At 37.1% G+C, this 17857-nt stretch overlaps 1 protein-coding gene across 1 annotated transcript in view; it reads left to right on the forward strand.

Annotated features, from left to right (window-relative positions):
• AVEN (apoptosis and caspase activation inhibitor) overlaps nt 1-17857 on the forward strand; it is a 196047-nt gene that overhangs the window by 23441 nt on the left and 154749 nt on the right. Inside the window, exon 3 of the mRNA XM_078151639.1 lies at nt 4738-4912. Coding sequence (XP_078007765.1) covers nt 4738-4912 — 175 coding nt within the window. The remainder of the gene's footprint in view (nt 1-4737; nt 4913-17857) is intronic.

A 17857-nucleotide genomic window follows, 5' to 3' on the forward strand; every position in this document is an offset into this window, starting at 1 on the left:
TCCCATTTTCCCTAGCAATGAAGTTATACCTTCCTGATGAACCAGCGTTTGTCATGGGGGGGTGGGTAGGAGTAATTTTATGTATGGGATATAGAGACTCACCTGTTTTACCTCTTTTGTTCTGGGGATGATATACATACATATAAAATGAGGGCCTAGCTATGATGTATTTAGAAGAATTCTGAAAAACTGAAGTGCTGTGCAGAAGTCAGGTATTACTGTTAAGATGTGGTACTATCCTGCAGTTGACTTCACAAACATTTTTGCTTCCTATATGCAAGGTATTGGCATTGAGGATACAAAGACTGAAAATGAAAATAATCCCCACCCTTATGGAGCTCATGCTTGACAATATTGCAGAGACCAGAAGAGAAGAAAGCAGGTGATCTTTTTAGGCTTGCTGTAGTGGTCTTTCCAATCATCAAAATCCAATATTCAGACCTTGATCATAGGATCATAGATTTAAAGCTGGAAGGAAGGTTAGTGGCCCAGGCAATTCTTTTAAAACCATAAATTGTAAAACAAGTGCTGATCTTCATTGGTATAGGAAGTTTCTTCCCTGGCAATTCCCTATGCCAGTAAAATTATAGGTATGGTTAAAAAAGCCATCCAATTACAAACCTAACAGTTATGACTGGTTACTTTTTTAGATGATTGTCTGATCATTAAAATATTAAATTCTAATGAAATTCTATCTAGATATTCTAGTGGCCCTACAATATATTTAATTTAATTTCTTTTTCCATTGTTTCCCCTTTGATATTATCCACATTTTGTGAGGAATAGTGGGGTGTTGTTTGAAATTCATGAATAATGGAGCCCTTAAATACAGGACAGTTCCTTTCCTCATATTTTAACACCACTAAAATGCAGAACATAAACCTTCAAGAGATAAGGGCATACATATAAATGGCTAAAATGATCCTTTGTTTTGCTGTGTGTTAATAACTTATGAAATAGCTGACCTGAATGGTGATCATTTGAAAAATCCCTTGGAAGACTGTTAAGTTTTTTTTTTAATAAAAGGAAGAAAATTAATGAATAACATTGCCTGCATAACATTCTCAGTCTGCCTTATTAAAATGAAACAGATTCAGTTCTATAAAGTGCTGTGGTGTAGGTTATTTTTGTGACAGTTGAAATAGGTCTGAGACTTCACTGACTATGTCTTTTCATTGGTTCCATTGTGCAGCTCATCTAATTTTTATGTGCTGCACCCATTTTTATGGATGAATAATTTCAGTGGAAATTAAGTGCTTACAGACTCTTTCATAGTAACTTAGAAACTTAATAAGGAGACATAATTTCAAGATGGAAAAGTCTCTTAAGGGTGCCCTTATTTGAATTATGTCCAGAATACTAAAGTAAGTAGATGGTGTAAGATGTTTCATTTTAAGAAGGCTGAATCTTTAAAAAGGGAACTCACAGGCAGAAGGCAGTGTTAAGGTGAAATTCAAAGGGAGGGAATATCTAAAGGACCAAGTCTGCAATTTTGACTTCAGGGAATTATTTTGAGGTTTTTCTAAGGAACTTGCTTTTTTCTAAGAAAATTGAATTGGTGCTCGTAGGACAAAACAAGGATCAAAGAATTCTTCTCCCTGACCTGGAACTGCTACCTGACAGTGCTGGTGTTGGGGACATTGTTGACAAAGCCTGGAGAGCAGAAGCCAGGCCAGTCTTTGGAGTGCTGGTTCAGAAATTCATGTGGCCAAGAGTGTGAGATTAATAACGGGAAACAGACTTTTAATACTTACAGTGACTTTTGTTATAATGTTCTTAAAAGGAGGAGGGATATATGTGAGAACTACATCGTGGGTTAAACTGCTTAGAAGGGGGTCTTTGTTTGTTTGTTTGTTTCATTAACAAAACCTTGGCAGGAGTGTGAGAGAGACTCCATTTAGTAAAGTCCCCTTAGGAAATAGTGCTTCAACAGCCTGATCCATCACATTTTCAACTTCAGTAGCTCCTGAAATAAATCTGTTTTCCAACAAATTTTGTCCCTTCTTGAGGACTGTCATGTCTTTTTTCATTTCTTAATGTAAAGGAATTCCAATACTACTCCTTACAGCAACATGTACATTTAAAGAAACACATTCAAATTTTTTCTTTATCTTTATTGTGACATTATAAACCTCTTTTAGTAGGACTAGCTTAGCATTTGAAAGTGTGATAAATGCTGGTATTGTCATGATTGTTGTAATTTGGGTTTCAAATAAGTATTAGCTGCATCTTTTTCTCTGGAGAAGTCTGATAAAATGTAAGGATAGCTGATTATTTTTTTTTCTTTTTTTAGCTTTGTAAAGATGAGAAAAGGGGCCAGGACAGGTTTTGTAAAGAGGAGCTAGAAAAACTTTTGAGTGGCTCCTCAGTGACTGGTGTGTTGTCCTTGCCCATAAAAAGCTCTTAGTAAATGTTGGCTATTTAGTGCCTTCTTCAGCAGGAGGGTTTTTATCTTATGCTTTTGACATGTGTGGTAAATAGTTAAAAGAAGATAGTGATGCTCTATTTTGTAAGTGGAAACATCCTAACGATTTGTCCAAGCTCAGACAGAGTGCTCACAAATGGCAGAATACATATAGCTAATTCTAGATTATCTGGCCTATTTTTGTCTCTGGTCTCTAATCTCTAGTCTAATTTCTTGGTTGAGTTTAGATTGTTGCCATCTCTGAGCAGTCATCTGATAGAGAACAGTACTTTTCATTTTCATTCTGTGAGAGAAATTGATTCAGGGCAAAATGAAAATCACCACTTGGCTCAGTGGTAGGCATCTATTTCTTATATCTTTCTCTAGCCTGCCTTCATCACACTGCCCCTGCTCTACCTCTTTCCCCTTGTTTTGCTTATTGGAAGCCTTTAGGGAGTTGCAAAACATACTTGTATTCATTACTATGCCTTGCTTAGTCACGAAGCTCAATTTGTTTTAAGTGGGCCTTTTTGTGCCATTGGATGAGATAACAGCTTGGTAGCAGATTGAACATATTAGTGTCTAGCTTGTTTAATTTAATTGGCTGCTGTTCCTTTTAAGTGCTGCAGCCAACATCCAGGTATGAAATGTTACAATTAAAATTGCCAGACTGATTTTATAATTATGATCTGAACATAATAATACCTTGTATTTGTATAACCCTTTATGGTCTTCAAAATACTTCACATGTATTATCTCATTTGATCCCTTTCCACCCATCAGCTCAAGGCTCTTACATTTCTTATTTTGCCCTTGATCTTTGGGAAATGAGCAAAACTTTAAAAAATGTGAAATGATATTTAAGAAGCATTCTCTCTCCCCCTTCCTCCCAAATTACTGAAAATGTCTTCAGAGCATTTATTCATTATTTCTCATTACACTCTTGAGGAGGAGGTTAAGGACAACTCTAGTTGTCTTTGTAGTTGAAGGGGGAGGGGGCAGGAAATGAGACACCTGTTAAGTGATTCCTAAGGTTGAACAGTGAGCCATTCAGCTGTTCAGGGCATAGACTATTATAAGCACTTGGTAAATATTAAATGATAATGATGGTAGGGGCCATTAATTGAATTCAGATCTCTTGCTTCCCATCTCAGTGCTCTGATTTTCAGTATTCTGATAATTTCTTAGCCTTTTTAGCTAGTGAATGCTTTTGGCTTTGAATTAACAATTTTACAAAAGTTTTTATTCCTCTGATTCCCCTTAGTTATTTTTGAGGCTTTGATACTACTGATGTAGCATTTTTTATTTATGTGTGATACCAAGTAAAGGATATTTAATTCCCTGATAATATGCCTTGCTGGTGTTTTTCTTTAGACTCTTTTATTTTCCCTACCTGATTTCCACTTATTAACACCAGGCCTAGAGTCCTTCTTTTTAGAATATTTCTGCCAGTCATTATTTATATCAAGGTTCTTTGTACCTGATTCATGGTAGCATCTTTTGGCTCAAGGTGTCTTTTCTTGAATCACAGTAGACTTTCAGGTTTTCATAAATCTTCACATTCTTCAAAGATATTTTAGACAACTTTTCTTCTCTTTTTTAAAAGGGTGGAAAGGAGAATATTCTAGGATAGGGAGTGGAGAGGACCTTATAAGGTCATCCCTTGTCTCCATATTAGTCTAAAACTTCCAACATGCTGTATGAAATCTCTTGGTAATCCATCCCAGTATATAAATCCCTCACATTGACAGTAGTGTCTTTATGAACCTTTAAGACTCTCTTCCAAACCTCTTCTAAATCTTCCACTTCTCTTTTAATGTTATGGGTGCACAGACCTGGACATGACATTCTAGAAAGGGTCTGAGCAGGGTTAAAATAGTGAAAGAATCATGCTAGGAATCCTATCTACTATACTTTGTCCATCTTCAGTGTTGATAAAACATGTTGTAGAATATGTTTGAAATGTAAGATGTGGAAGTGATAGTTTAATTCTGCTTCACAGTCCCTTGAATTCAAAACAACTGCATGTGTGTTACTTTCATTTGAAATGAAGCAGTTATAAGTTTTAATAGCATAATTTTTAGAGGCTCGGATATATGAAATGGATATTTGGGGAACAACTTTCTGAATTTTCAGTAAGTGAAAGTATCTGTCAGTGAAACTCTGTGATGCTTTACAGTTGAGTTGTGCCAGCATGTCAAACAGTTTAGTGTGTACATTTGTTAATTCCTAGTACTTTTTGGCATTACTTATATAGTAAATGTCAAAAGAAAAAAAATCAAGATTTTTTTTTTACTTGCTGGTGCTTATTGAATTTTTTGTAATGATTACAGGTGGAAGGTGATGATGCTGAAACCTATGAAGAAGAGAACAATGAATGGGGAAATTATTCCAGAAGAAAGATTGTTTCTAACTGGGATCGCTATCAAGATTTTGAGAAAGAAGCAGAAAATGAAAGTGCAGAATCACAAAGGGGGACCGATTTCAGCGTCCTGCTTAGCTCTGCAGGTAGGAGTGCCATCTATGTACTTATTATTTAGTTTTCTGAAGGTTGGCCAGATATTTATTGTCTTTTAAAGCGTTTTTAATAACCAGCATTTCACAGATTTTTTTTTTGGTCTTAATGAGTTATGACTAGGTTTCAAATCTCAATGGAGGTTGATCATAGTAGTGCTATGAAATATATGGCTTGTTTTTCTCTGTGGAAGTTTTCATGGACTAATATGGTATGATTAAAATCACTCTGAGAGATGGAGGAAAAGCTTTACATGAATAGAAAGTACTGAACACATACACAGTGTATGATATTAGCCTGAGAAATGAAAATAAATGTTTTCTGAAGCTATAAAGAGGGAATCTTCCTGCGTTTTGGGAGACATAAGTACAAATATTTATATAGAACTACTCTCACGAGTAAGTAGTAGCCTGTATGTTGTAGCAGTAATGATAATGATAAACATTAAATAGAGCTTTATGTTTTACAAAGCCCTATGTAGAGTCCGTGAGGTCTGAGGATCTTACTCTTTCAAACAAGTCTTGGTTGTTGGAATAAGGATACCTCTCCTCTAGGGAGACCTATGAGGAGTTGAAGGTGATTCTGTAATGCTGTCGGCTTGTTGGGTTCCCTCCCAAGATTATCAATTGAGAATCATTTTAGCCAGACTAAGGAGTCTATAGGAGAGGTAGGTATTTAATAAGGTGGCACATTAAAAGCGGTTGGTTCAAAATCCCCACTACCCCCAAAGTGTGTGTGTGACACTCTCCCACAAATGCATGCAGATTCTCAGGGAAAGCAGGCTCAAGCTTAGGGAGCACATGTGGCAAAGGTCCTAGTTTCTGGAAGTATTTTTCTTGAGTCTGTACTTTATTGATGTGCCCTTAAGCATAGTGACTACGACCAGCCTGTGCTTGACTCCTTATGTAGCCATTGCTATCAGCTATGAAACTGATGAGAAGGGGTTCCTTCTCAGGGTTTTTTTTTTTGGGTTGCCATACTTGCTTCCATTTCTGGAACAACTACCCACTCACTGGAACTTTAGCTTTTGTTGGACTAGCTTGATGCTGTTATGCAGGACTAAAAGGGTATGACACATTTCCCTTAGACAATTGGGATAGACTTCCTCTCTGGCATCATTTCAGTGTATCCATTGACTTTCTTTTTTTCTTTTTTTTTCTTTTCTTTTTATTTTTAGGCAGTTGGGGTTAAGTGACTTGCCCAGGGTCACACAGCTAGTTAAGTGTCAAGTGTTTGGTCTGAGGCCGGATTTGAACTCAGGTCCTCCTGACTTCAGGGCCAGTGTTCTATCCACTGCACCACCTAGCTGCCCCTGACTTTGTTTTTTTTCACCCCATATTGTGAGGTTACTAGTTAATCAAATGCTAAATCTGTAATATGATATAATAAATCTACATTGATCAAAATCATGTGACTTAGAATCAGAATGAATACCTTACTGTTCAACACACATTCTCTGGAATCCTCCAATTCCAAATTAACTGTGTGAACACTGTCATCAGCTTCTGGGTTCTTGACAAGCTCTCCAAAATATTATAAAGTATGGAACTTGTGTGTTACATTTCTGCAGTCATTATGCTCATATTCTCTGTGTTATTCCAGTTTTAGAATACGTGTTGTCAAAAGCAAGCACCATTCAATGGCTTTCAAAGACTTTTCACACTTGGTTTAAAGAAGGGGTTAACATTTTTTTCATTATTGATCCCTCCAACAGAGTGAAGCCTATGGACCCTTTTTTGAAAGAATGTTTTTAAATGCATAAAATAATATACATAAGATTACAAAGGAAACCAGTTATATTGAATGATTATCAGAACAGTAAAAAAAAAAGTTCATGGACCCTAAGTTGAGAACTTCTGGTGTAAAGCCAACGATTGATTGAAATATGTCTTCATCTAGTTAAGGTATTAAGGTGGAGTGGTTTCTATCCCACTGTTACATTTTCTCATTTAACCCTAACAGTTATCTTGTGAGTAGGTGCTGTTCTTATCTCCTTTTTAAAGACAAAGAAACTGAGGTTTTTGGAGAGGTTAAGTAATTTGCCCAGGGTCACACAGTAGTTTTTAAGACAGGATTTGAACCTAGGAGTTTTCTGACAAGGCCAATGCACTTTCTATTATGCTGTGCTACCTCTTGGTGATACACCCCCTTTCTTCAGTATCTAAAGGAATTGCGTAGAGGAATGGATATAGTGCTGGGCTGGGATTCAAGAAGACCCAACTAAACTGTATGCCTCAAATGCTTTCTGCATGAGCTTGGGTAATCACAACCTTTCTGAGCCTGACTGTCTTTATGTGTGAGATTTGGATAATAATCTCTGTATTACTTACTTAACAAGGTTGTCTGAAGATCATATAATATATATACAGCACTTTTTAAACCTTAAAGCACTATATAAATGTCAGTTATTTTCCAAGAATGTGCATATCAATGGTGTTATCAATAGTATGTATCTTGACAGAGTAGAAGAATCAAAGTTGATCATTTGTGGGGCATAAACAGACTGTTTCTTATATGGACTTGTTCTTTTCCAGACTAACTTTTTTTTTTCATTTCCTACTCCTGATCTTGAGGGAAAAGGATGTAGAGTTCGGGGAAAAAGAGCCAAAATAGAGATACTGGAATAGAAGAGGGAGAATGGAAAGTCTGAGGTTTGGAAATGGGATGAAGGAGCCTGAATTAGGAATGAGCCTCCCAGAGGTCAGGTTTGAAATGAAATTTTTTCTTTGTTATTTTTATCTTTCTCTTCTTACCTGTCAGATCACTGATTACCTGTAACAGAGTAAAATAATAAACAATTAGTTATTCTCCCATAATAGGGTGCCCTTGGTCTTATACAAGAAACACTAGTAGGAAGATATGAATAAGAAGGCAGCACACTGTAGTAAGGAGAAGATAAGAATAGAATTCAGAGTTAAGCATCAATTTAGCTTTTCTGTGCCTTCTTTGAAAATGGCATTCACCTTTTTCCTTGTCAGGAGCCGAGTTCCATGTATGTTTCTAGCAATATACACCCATAAAACCCCAACAAATGTTAAAAAAGGGATGTGTGCTTGCTTCAGAGATAGCAGAAAAGGAGAGAAGTTGGGAAAATAGCTTTTTATTTTGCTGTGACCTTGGGAGGAAAAAATCCAAGGGCTTTAAGGACTTGGGTGGAAGAATGGATGGTAGTAGTAGGTAGGCTGACCTCTTGTGCCTCTGGAAGAAAATAAAGGGATCACATTGGGAGCCACTACAGGACTGAGACCTGAGAAATGTCTCTGAGAGATCTTGCAGAGGCTCAGTGTATCCCCTGAGAAGTATATTCAGTTCAACAATTCAGCAAACATGTATTAAGTACTTGCTATTTACAAGGCACTGTGTCTAATGTTAGGAATACAAAAACAATTCCCCCCCACTATGTTCCTGTTTTTAAGGAACTTGTTGGGGAGAAACAAAAGTGTACCTAGATAAGTAAGTACAAGAGATACACAAAATTAATACAGGAGGGCAGTGTGGGCAGGGGAATGGTAGTCAAACTGAATATTGAAGAGAACAAGAAAGGAGTTTGAGGTACAGATGCGGAGGGAGTGAATTCTGGGCATAGGTGTGTGGCGAATAGTGGGGAGGCCATTTTGACAGGAACATAGAGTTTGTGAAAGGAAGTAGTGTGAAATTAGGCCGAAAAGGTAGGTGGGAGTCTGATTGTGTGGGCCTATAAATCCTGGGTCAGGGTCAGTTTGTAGTTTAACTTGTAGGCAAGAAGGACCTGAATGCTTTTGGGAGTGACTGGACAGAACTTTTGCCTTAGAAATATTATTGTTATAGCTGTGTTGGGGAGATACTGGAGAAAGAAGAGACTGGAAGCAGGAAGACCAAATAGGAGGCTATTAGTGTAGGATAGGCAAGAGGTTGAGAGGACCTGAATGATGGAGGTTGTGTGAGAGGTGAGCAGAGAGATATGAGGCCTGTTGTGGTGATAGAATCCCAGTTTCTTCATGGGTAACAGGCATCATAGAGAGAATGTCTTTAATCAGCACTCTGCTCAACTGGGTTGAAATACATTTTCCCCTCTGAATACACGAAGGCCTGCGATCATGGCTGTTTTTTCTAGTTTGCCTTGAAATCCTTCTATTCACTGATTAGGTTACTCTGTCTAGCGTTGCCTTGCAGGCAGATTAGGCTGTACTTGAAATATTGATTTTCCTTTTTTAATCCTTTGAGGGGCGAGAAATAATAAACCTAGAGTGAACATGTTTACAACAAAGCTGTCTCTTGAGGATTATGTTATTGAGATTTGTTTGCTAATGGTAAATTTATATTTCATTTTAAATATTTTGGGTAGTGGGAATTGTTAATGAATGAACCTCATTTGCTTGCTGTGCAGTAGACAAGGAGAAAGTGAAGATAAATGTGAGAATAGGGGTGGTGCAGGGGGAAATCTGTTGGAGAAGTTGGGATAGAATAGGATCACTTGTTTTTGTGGGGGGGGTTTGCCTTGATAGAGAGAAAGACCACTTCATGTGGGACAAGGGGAAAGAAGGAGAGAGTGGCCAAAGGCATCTGGGTGATGTAGGGTGAGGAAAAGGGGAGAAGAGGGAGCTCTTGGTCAATAGCCTCAGTTTTTTTCGATAAAATATGAGGTGTGATCCTCAGCTGAGAGAGTGGGGGGTGGGGCCCTGGGAGCCCTAAGGAGGAATGAAAAGATTTGAAAAAGCCACTGTGGCAAATAGGAGAGTGAGTTAATTTGGAAGGGATAAAAGGATTGCCTTGCCATAGTGAGGGCCCCGTTGATGTTATATAGCATTAATTTATGGTCAACCCAGTCAGCGTGGTTTTGTGATTTTCTTCAGTGTTGTTCAGCAGCATGTGTATAAGAATGAAGGCAATGGATGGTGGGGGCAATCCAAAGCTGAGGCTTAGGAAGACACGATTGTGGCAAGATAAGGGGCTGGCATTGTCTTGATTGATAAGATAAGGGAGTGGTTGCCTAGGTGCCATCCTGGACTCCTCAGTCTCTCTCACTCTCCATTATCCTATCTGTTGCCAAGTCCTATAGATTTTATCTTGGAATTATCTGTTATATATACCCCCTTGTCTCCTCTGACCCTGCTGCCACCCTGGTATAGGTTCTTATCATCTCAAGCCAAGACTTTTGCAATAGCCTGTTGGTTAGGGTCACTACCTCAAGTCTTTCCCCATGCAGTCCATCCTCTACTCATCTATCAAAATAATCTTCCTAAAGCACAGATTTTACCATGTCACCTCCCCATTCAATAAACCCCCATGGCTTGCTCTCACCTCCAGGATCAAATATAAAATCTTCTGTTTGATCTTCAAAGTCCCTTGATGACCTGCCCTTCCCCTCCTTTTCAGTCTTTTTATACTATCTTCTCCTCCCTACCCCCAAGTATTCTTCAGTTTAGTGACACTGGACTCCCTGCTGTTCCCTGAACAAGAAACTGACTCCTGGCCCTGGGCATTTTCCCCTGGCTGTAACCTGACATGGAGTGCTCTGCCTCCTCATCTCTGCTTCCTGGCTTCCTTGAAGTCACAGCTAAAATCCTGTCTTCTAAGAGAAGCCTTTCCCAGAACCTCTTGATGCTAGTACCTTCTCTGTTGATTAGTTTCAATTTATCTTGTATGTAGCTTGTTTGTATGTAATTGTTTTCACGTGTTTTCCCCACTAGATTGTGAGTCCTTTGAGGGCAGGAACTATCTTTTACCTTTGTATCCCCAGCACTTAGTATAGTGCTTGGAACATAGCAGATGCTTTAATAAATGCTTATTGACTGGCTTAAGAACTGTGAATTGTATAGTGCTGGTACATTTATTTATCTTTAATCTAAATGTGACAGATGTTGACTATTCTGATAAAAGTGATTATTCTGGCTCTTAATGAGAAAAAAAATCTTTAACAAGGTTCTGATGTGTAATGAATACTACAAATAAAAGCAGATCACTCAAAAGCCATCAGAAATTCTTACAGAAATAAGTTTTGGTGCCTTTTTTTCAACGTTGAAACTTAATTTTTTTTGAGTAGGGTAGAATTACCATCTGAGCACAACAGTGTAGTATATGAAGGATAACCATGAGCATTTGTTGCTATTTGTGTAGGTTGGAAAAAATCTCTTTTATTCTACTTTATATTCTAATCTTAAAAGGAGGATAGTAATGCTTTATATACCTCCTTCACAGGGCTCTTATGAGGAAAGCACTTTTTAAGTTTTAAAAGTGTTCTATTGATATGAGCTGCTAGTATTTAGTGCTAGTGGGAAAACTTGGGAATAGTCAGTCAACTGTTTTAACTCTGTTTTATTTTCCAGTTATTTGGAACCTAAGACATTATATTTCTTTAAATGAATTGGTTGTTAGGAGGGATCATCTTTATTTAGAGAGATTGTTTATTTTAGTATTGAAAGTCTAAATCCTGAAAATATTACAGGTTTCTACCTGATGCTTTTCTTAGTTCAATAAACATTTTATTAAGGGCATGATATGACCAAGACATATGTGAGAGGCAACATAGCATGGTGGGTAGAGGGCTAGCCTTGTAATCAGGCCTAGGTTCAAATACATTTCTGAAATGTCAGCTTATTATTTTTTTTTTTTAAGGAAGGTCTCCAGCCATGCTTCACCTAATTCTCACCTGCATCTTTCCAGACCTCTATATCTACCACTTGCATGTTGCAACTGCATCCTGATAAATCTTGTCTGTGGGACCTTCCCATCTTCATTGGTGATTCCCTCTTTAGGAGTGCTGTTTTAGGAATGCTTCATCTCACTCTTTAAAACATTTAAAATTTTTTCAAAAATTTTCATTTTATGATCCATTGATATTGCTACCAGGTCTGTGCCCCAAAGAGATCAAAGAAAGAGGAAGAAGACCCACATGTACACAAAATATTTATAGCATCTCTTTGTAGGGTCAAAGAATTGGACACCACATTTTAAAGAAGACATTCATAGGATGGTTAAGGACCTTGAGTCTATGCCATATAAGTAAAGTAACCAGGGATGTTTAGCCTAGAAAACAGAAGACTCAGAGAAGAATTAACTGCCTGCAAATATCTGAAAGGCTATGACGTGAAAGAGGGAAAAACGAGGAACAAGGGATAGAAGTCACAAAGACAGGTCTAGGCTTGGTATTTGGAAAGACTTTCTAACATTTAAAGTTATTCAAAAGTAGCACTGACAAGAAGCAGTAGGAATCCGTCTCACTGAAAGTCTTCAGACACTGGCTGAATGACCCTTTATCGGGTATGTTGTAGGGTAGAAACTGGCTTCCTTGCTTGTGTTTGTATACTCAGTACTTAGCACAGTGTCAGGCACATAGTAAGTACTTAAATGCTCTATCCTCTCTCTCTTTCCCTTTCCTTTTTTTTTTTTTATGCCTCTGGGCATCAGTAAGAATGTGGGGTTATTTTAAGTAGTCTACTGAGAAGCAACATCATATAGTAGAGCATTTCACCTTGGAGTAAAGAGGATTTGAGTTCAGGATTGTAGCAGGCCATTCTAATCTAATTGGATTAAATAATTTGTTACTTATATTTATAACTTTTTTTTTACTATTACTTTCATGTCTTAAACTTTCATATACATAACTAATAAACTTGAATAGTGCTTTAAGTTTTACATAATTTTCTTCACAGTAACTCTCTGAGATAGGTATTGCTAGTTTTATTTATCTGCATTTTACATATGAGAAAACTGAGGTTCAAAGTGTTTAAGTAATTTGGTTGTGGTCACACAGATTCTAAATGACAGAGTCAGATTTTGAACCCAGGTCTTCTGATGAGAAGTCTGGTGCTTTTCCCCACTAGTTAAACCACATTGCTTCTCTTTGGTAATTTAGGTTAATTTAAAAAAATATTTCTTCCAACCTGTAGAAGCACTCTTACATGCTTTCAGGATTTGCCATGAAGTTGGAGCTTTTGACATTAATACTGTAAACACTAATTAGCATGGAAATGCTTTTTAAATAAAAAGTAGTGAATAGGTAAACTGGTAAATCTGTAACAAGGTTGGCTGCTTATAGTGATAATGTCATATACTACCCATAAGCAAAATTTAAGGCTCACTGAAACTTAGCATGGTGCTTGGCATGTAGTAGACACTTCATCCTTCCTTCCTTCCTTCCTTCCTTCCTTCCTTCCTTCCTTCCTTCCTTCCTTCCTTCCTTCCTTCCTTCCTTCCTTCCTTCCTTCCTTCCTTCCTTCCTTCCTTCCCTCTCCCTCTTTTCATCCCTTCTTTCTTTTTTCTTTCCCTCCCTCCCTATAATTCTTGAGATTTCCCAATTTTTATTAATTCCATCAGGTACCCAGACTCAAAACTTTGGAGTTATTTTTGACTCCAAGTTATTCTCCCCCCCCATCCATTTTTAGTTACAAAATCCTGTTGACTCCTCTTTCATGCTATTCTATTTTTTCCAATTTTGATTGCTCCCATCCTGTCCTGGGCCCTTATCACCTTAAACCTCAGACCTGAAATAATTTCTCAACTTTGTTATCTTCATTCTCTTCTCTGATCTCTTAAGTTTCTTTCAGTTAAAAAAAAATCTATGGCTTGTTGTTGTCAGATTAATTTTTTTACTAAAACATTTAGCTTTGTACTTATTAACTCCCTCCTCAAAAAACATCTCGGTGCCTTGTTAATACCTAAAGAATAAAGTCACAGAATTTCAGAGGTGGAAAGACTTTGTTGGCCATCTAGTCCAACCCATTCTGGAAAAAGAATTCCTACTACAACATACCCGATAAAGGGTCATTCAGCCAGTGTCTGAAGACTTTCAGTGAGACGGATTCCTACTGCTTCTTGTCAGTGCTACTTTTGAATAACTTTAAATGTTAGAAAGTCTTTCCAAATACCAAGCCTAGACCTGTCTTTGTGACTTCTATCCCTTGTTCCTCGTTTTTCCCTCTTTCACGTCATAGCCTTTCAGATATTTGCAGGCAGTTAATTCTTCTCTGAGTCTTCTGTTTTCTAGGCTAAACATCCCTGGTTACTTTACTTATATGGCATAGACTCAAGGTCCTTAACCATCCTATGAATGTCTTCTTTAAAATGTGGTGTCTGGGGGCAACTAGGTGGCGCAGTGGATAGAGGACTGGCCTTGGATTCAGGAGGACCTGAGTTCAAATGTGGCCTCAGACATATAACACTTAAGTAGCTGTGTGACTCTGGGCGAGTCACTTAACCTCATTGCCTAGCCAAAAAAAAACCAAACCCAGAACAATAAAATGTGGTGTCTAGAACTAAACAATATTCTACATGTGGTCTGATTGGGGCAGATTACAATGGGACCTTATTCTTGGAAGTTTTGCCTCTTTTCATGCAGCCCAAAATGTGACGTTAGCCTTTTTGCTGTCATATATTGTTAATTTGTATTGAATTTGCAGTCTACTGCAGCTGCCAGATCTTTCTGAAACAAACTATTTTTTTCCATACAGGTTTTCCTATCTTGTACTTGTAATGCTTTTTTTTTTTTTTGCACTCAGATGTAAGATCAATTTGGCCTAGTATTCTGGCTATTCAAGATCTTTTTGTATCCTAACACTGACATCTGAGCTTGTTATTTGAACCCTACCCAGTTTTGTGTCATTTGAACATTTTATAAGGAAGCCATTTAAATCAAAAACAGGGCCAAGCACAGATTTTTGGGATACTCCATTGGAAACTTCCTCCCAAGTTGATATCACATTATTAATCACTACTTTTTAGGTCCAAGCATTCAGCCAGTTCTTAATCTTAATAGCATGAGAAACTTTAATAACTGGTTTTGTTAAAATTTAGGAGACATAGTGGTACAATGGGAAGATTACTGAATCTGGAGTTGGAGGAGCTGGGTTCAAATTCAGACCCCCTGTGTGAGCTTGGCAAATCATTTAGCTTCTCCAGACTTCATTCTCCTCATATGTACAGTAAGAGAATCAGACTGTATGGCTTTTAAGGTCCCTTGAGCTTTGAGTCTGTAAGCCTAGGAAAGAAATTATATTTGCATCAAATTCCTTAGGCTGGCATTTCAGCCCCCCACAAGCTGGTCTCTACTTATTTTTCCTGATCTTATCTCCCATTACTCTCTTGGAGGAGCTCCCTGCTGGAGTCACATTAGCCTGGTCCTTGTTCCTACAATGTTCAGTACATTTTTATACCTCTGCTTGCTTGTACCTCTTCTTTTGACTCGACAGAATCTTTTCCTTCCTCGAAAGCCCAGCTCAAGTCTTAACCACCTCGTTATATCTCACCAGCTACATCAGTTCACTGTGATATGACACCATAATTTCCTAGAGCTACTGACAGTTACAGCACTCATCTAGTCCGACCCTCTCTTATTACAGATGAAGAAGCTGAGTCCCAAAGAGGCAACATGACTTGCTTAGATTACATACCTAGGTAACAGCACAGCCCCAGGACAAAGATCTTCGATTGCATGCTCTATCACCCTTGTCTCCTGTGACTCTTAATAGCACTTGTTTTCTCTTCCAGTATTTTCCAAGTGGTGTTTTTCAAAACCTTGATGTTCTGCAGAATGTAATTGTGTTTTCTATAAGAGAATTTTGATGATAGTGATAGATGGATTTTTTAGCTGAGACCTGATTTCAGGGTATAGGGAATTTCTAGTAGGAAACTCCCTCCACCAATGCAGATATATAGACAAAAATACCTATATGTAGTCATTCTGGGATATGGAAATATTTGGCTTAAATTTTTTATCTTGTATTTTACAATTTCCTTGGATCCTTCCCCCCTTTTCCTGGGGGTGTTTCATGCTAGTATTTGGTTTTTATAAAATATTTTTTTCAAGGCCCAAATTATTCCATAACTCAATTAATATGGGAAACACTGATGCAACTTATTTGATACTCAAAGTATGTTATTTTGTTTTGTTATTTATCTTACCTTATTTATTACCTTATCTTATTTATCCTTTTATATATTTACCCCATTTTGTTGAGTGGATGGTCAACTTTAAGGCAGGGGTTCTTAACTGTTTTTTGTGTCATGGATCATATTAGCAATCTGGCAAATCCTGTGTACCCCTTCATAGAATATTTTTAAGTACTTGAAGTAAAATAGAATTACAAAGGAAATCAATTATATTGAAATATAATTATCGCAATGTTAAAAAAAACAAACAAGTTCATGAACTCTAGGTTAAGAACTTCTGCTTTAAAAAGCTAGTATTTATCTTATCTTATGCTTTTTTTGTATACCACTTTATTGCACAATGCCTTGTATGTAGGTGTAGTAGGAGTTCAGTAAATGTTGGCTAATGGCGATAAATTTCGTTTTAAACTACAAGTGGTAGTTTATTAACTTAAGAAATATTTAGTTCCTCCCATGTGTGAGGACCAACCGTTTGTAATTTTTTTTATTGCGGTATTAGTTCTTGTTAATTTCCTGTTATTAAAAGTAATTTCCAGTTTACTTTTTTGATAAGTCTTAAAACATGTGATATGGTTTTATAATCCACAAGTATTTGGTTATATACTTTTTTGTGGTCAAAATACTTTTGGAAAGATCAAAACCTTAGAAGTTTTTGTCATATTACCGTTATTTTAACTGTGATATTATGGGTAGTGATCACTTTCCCAGTCTGTGCATGGGGCTTAAGAGGCCAATATGTGATTTGGGAATCTTTTTCCATGCTTCAACTATCAAAAGATGCTGTTTTTATCTTACACTTGTATTCTTTGCACACTGCCTTATGCCTTTTATTGAAAAGATTTTTCTCTGCCCCCCCTTCCCTTTCCCTCTCCCACTCCCTGAACCTCTTTCTTCTTCGCTCTTTCTTTCTTGTGGCTTAATCTGTCTGCTTCTGATTTCTCAGGGGACCCTAGCTATTGATACTGTACTCCAGTATGTCTTTAATGCATTTCTACTACTCTTGCCTCCTCCCCACTCTGGAATTTGATTAACTAAGATTATTTTATCATAGAACTTCTTTTTCCTGAGAATTCCTTCAGCTATTCTCCGTTTGTATCCAGTTCGGTGTTCAGTTCTGGGTTGACTATGTCATCTAATTTTTGATGATTTCATTTTCTCATTTGATGGTAAGTATGGTCTAGAGCAGTGGTTCTCCAATTTTGGGGTCTCAGACCCTCCTTTGTGCTCTTAAAATTATTGAGGACCCCCGAAGAACTTTTATTTATCTAGGCTATATGTTGGTATGTACTGTGTTAGAAATTAAAACATCATAGCAATGTAATGAAAATAGTTTTGACCTTGAAGACCCCCTGAAAGGATTTCAGGGACCCTTGGGGATTCCCATATCATATTTAGAGTGCTACTGATCTAGAGGTAATTCAAGTTCCAGAAGAAATCAGATGTGTCACTTAAGCATTAAGTGCTTAAGCATTAAGGGCTACTTTAAAAAATCATACTTTAATTCTGAAAAGTTCACTTTAAATAGACTTTTATCTCTTTAATTCTCATGGTGGATTAAGTTGTATAATGCACCCCCCCTTTAGTTTAATTAAGCAAACTAAAGTAACTTCTTTAAGTCATTTGAGTAGCATAGATAAGACTAGGACCCAAAAGTCTACCTATTACTTATCACAAACAAGTATTCATATTTGAATCCTATAGTAATAGATGCAGAAAGGAGTATATGAGAAGTATATTTTGCTGTCAGACATTTAGTCCCATCCTCTCCTTCATTCTTGGTTCTCACTAAAAACCTTTCACTCAGTGTTATAGTCATTAGATTTTTACTAATTCTAGCTAGGAAAAATAAAAAAAGGAATGAAATGGCAGTGCTTGAAATGGCACATGCCAAACTCCTCATCAATTTTAGTTCAGTTTAATATATAAACATAGTGATGTCTCCTTTGAGTTACTTCTGTTTCTCTATATATAGATGTTTAATTGATTGAAGACATAGCATAATCAGATAAAATTTATATCCATCTGTTTTCTTCTGAATGCCAAAAAACAGTATTGGTCCTCTATACTATGTT

Source organism: Phascolarctos cinereus, unplaced genomic scaffold, assembly GCF_003287225.1.
Source record: "Phascolarctos cinereus isolate Bilbo 61053 unplaced genomic scaffold, phaCin_HiC Scaffold_3;HRSCAF=262, whole genome shotgun sequence".
NCBI lineage: Eukaryota > Metazoa > Chordata > Mammalia > Diprotodontia > Phascolarctidae > Phascolarctos > Phascolarctos cinereus.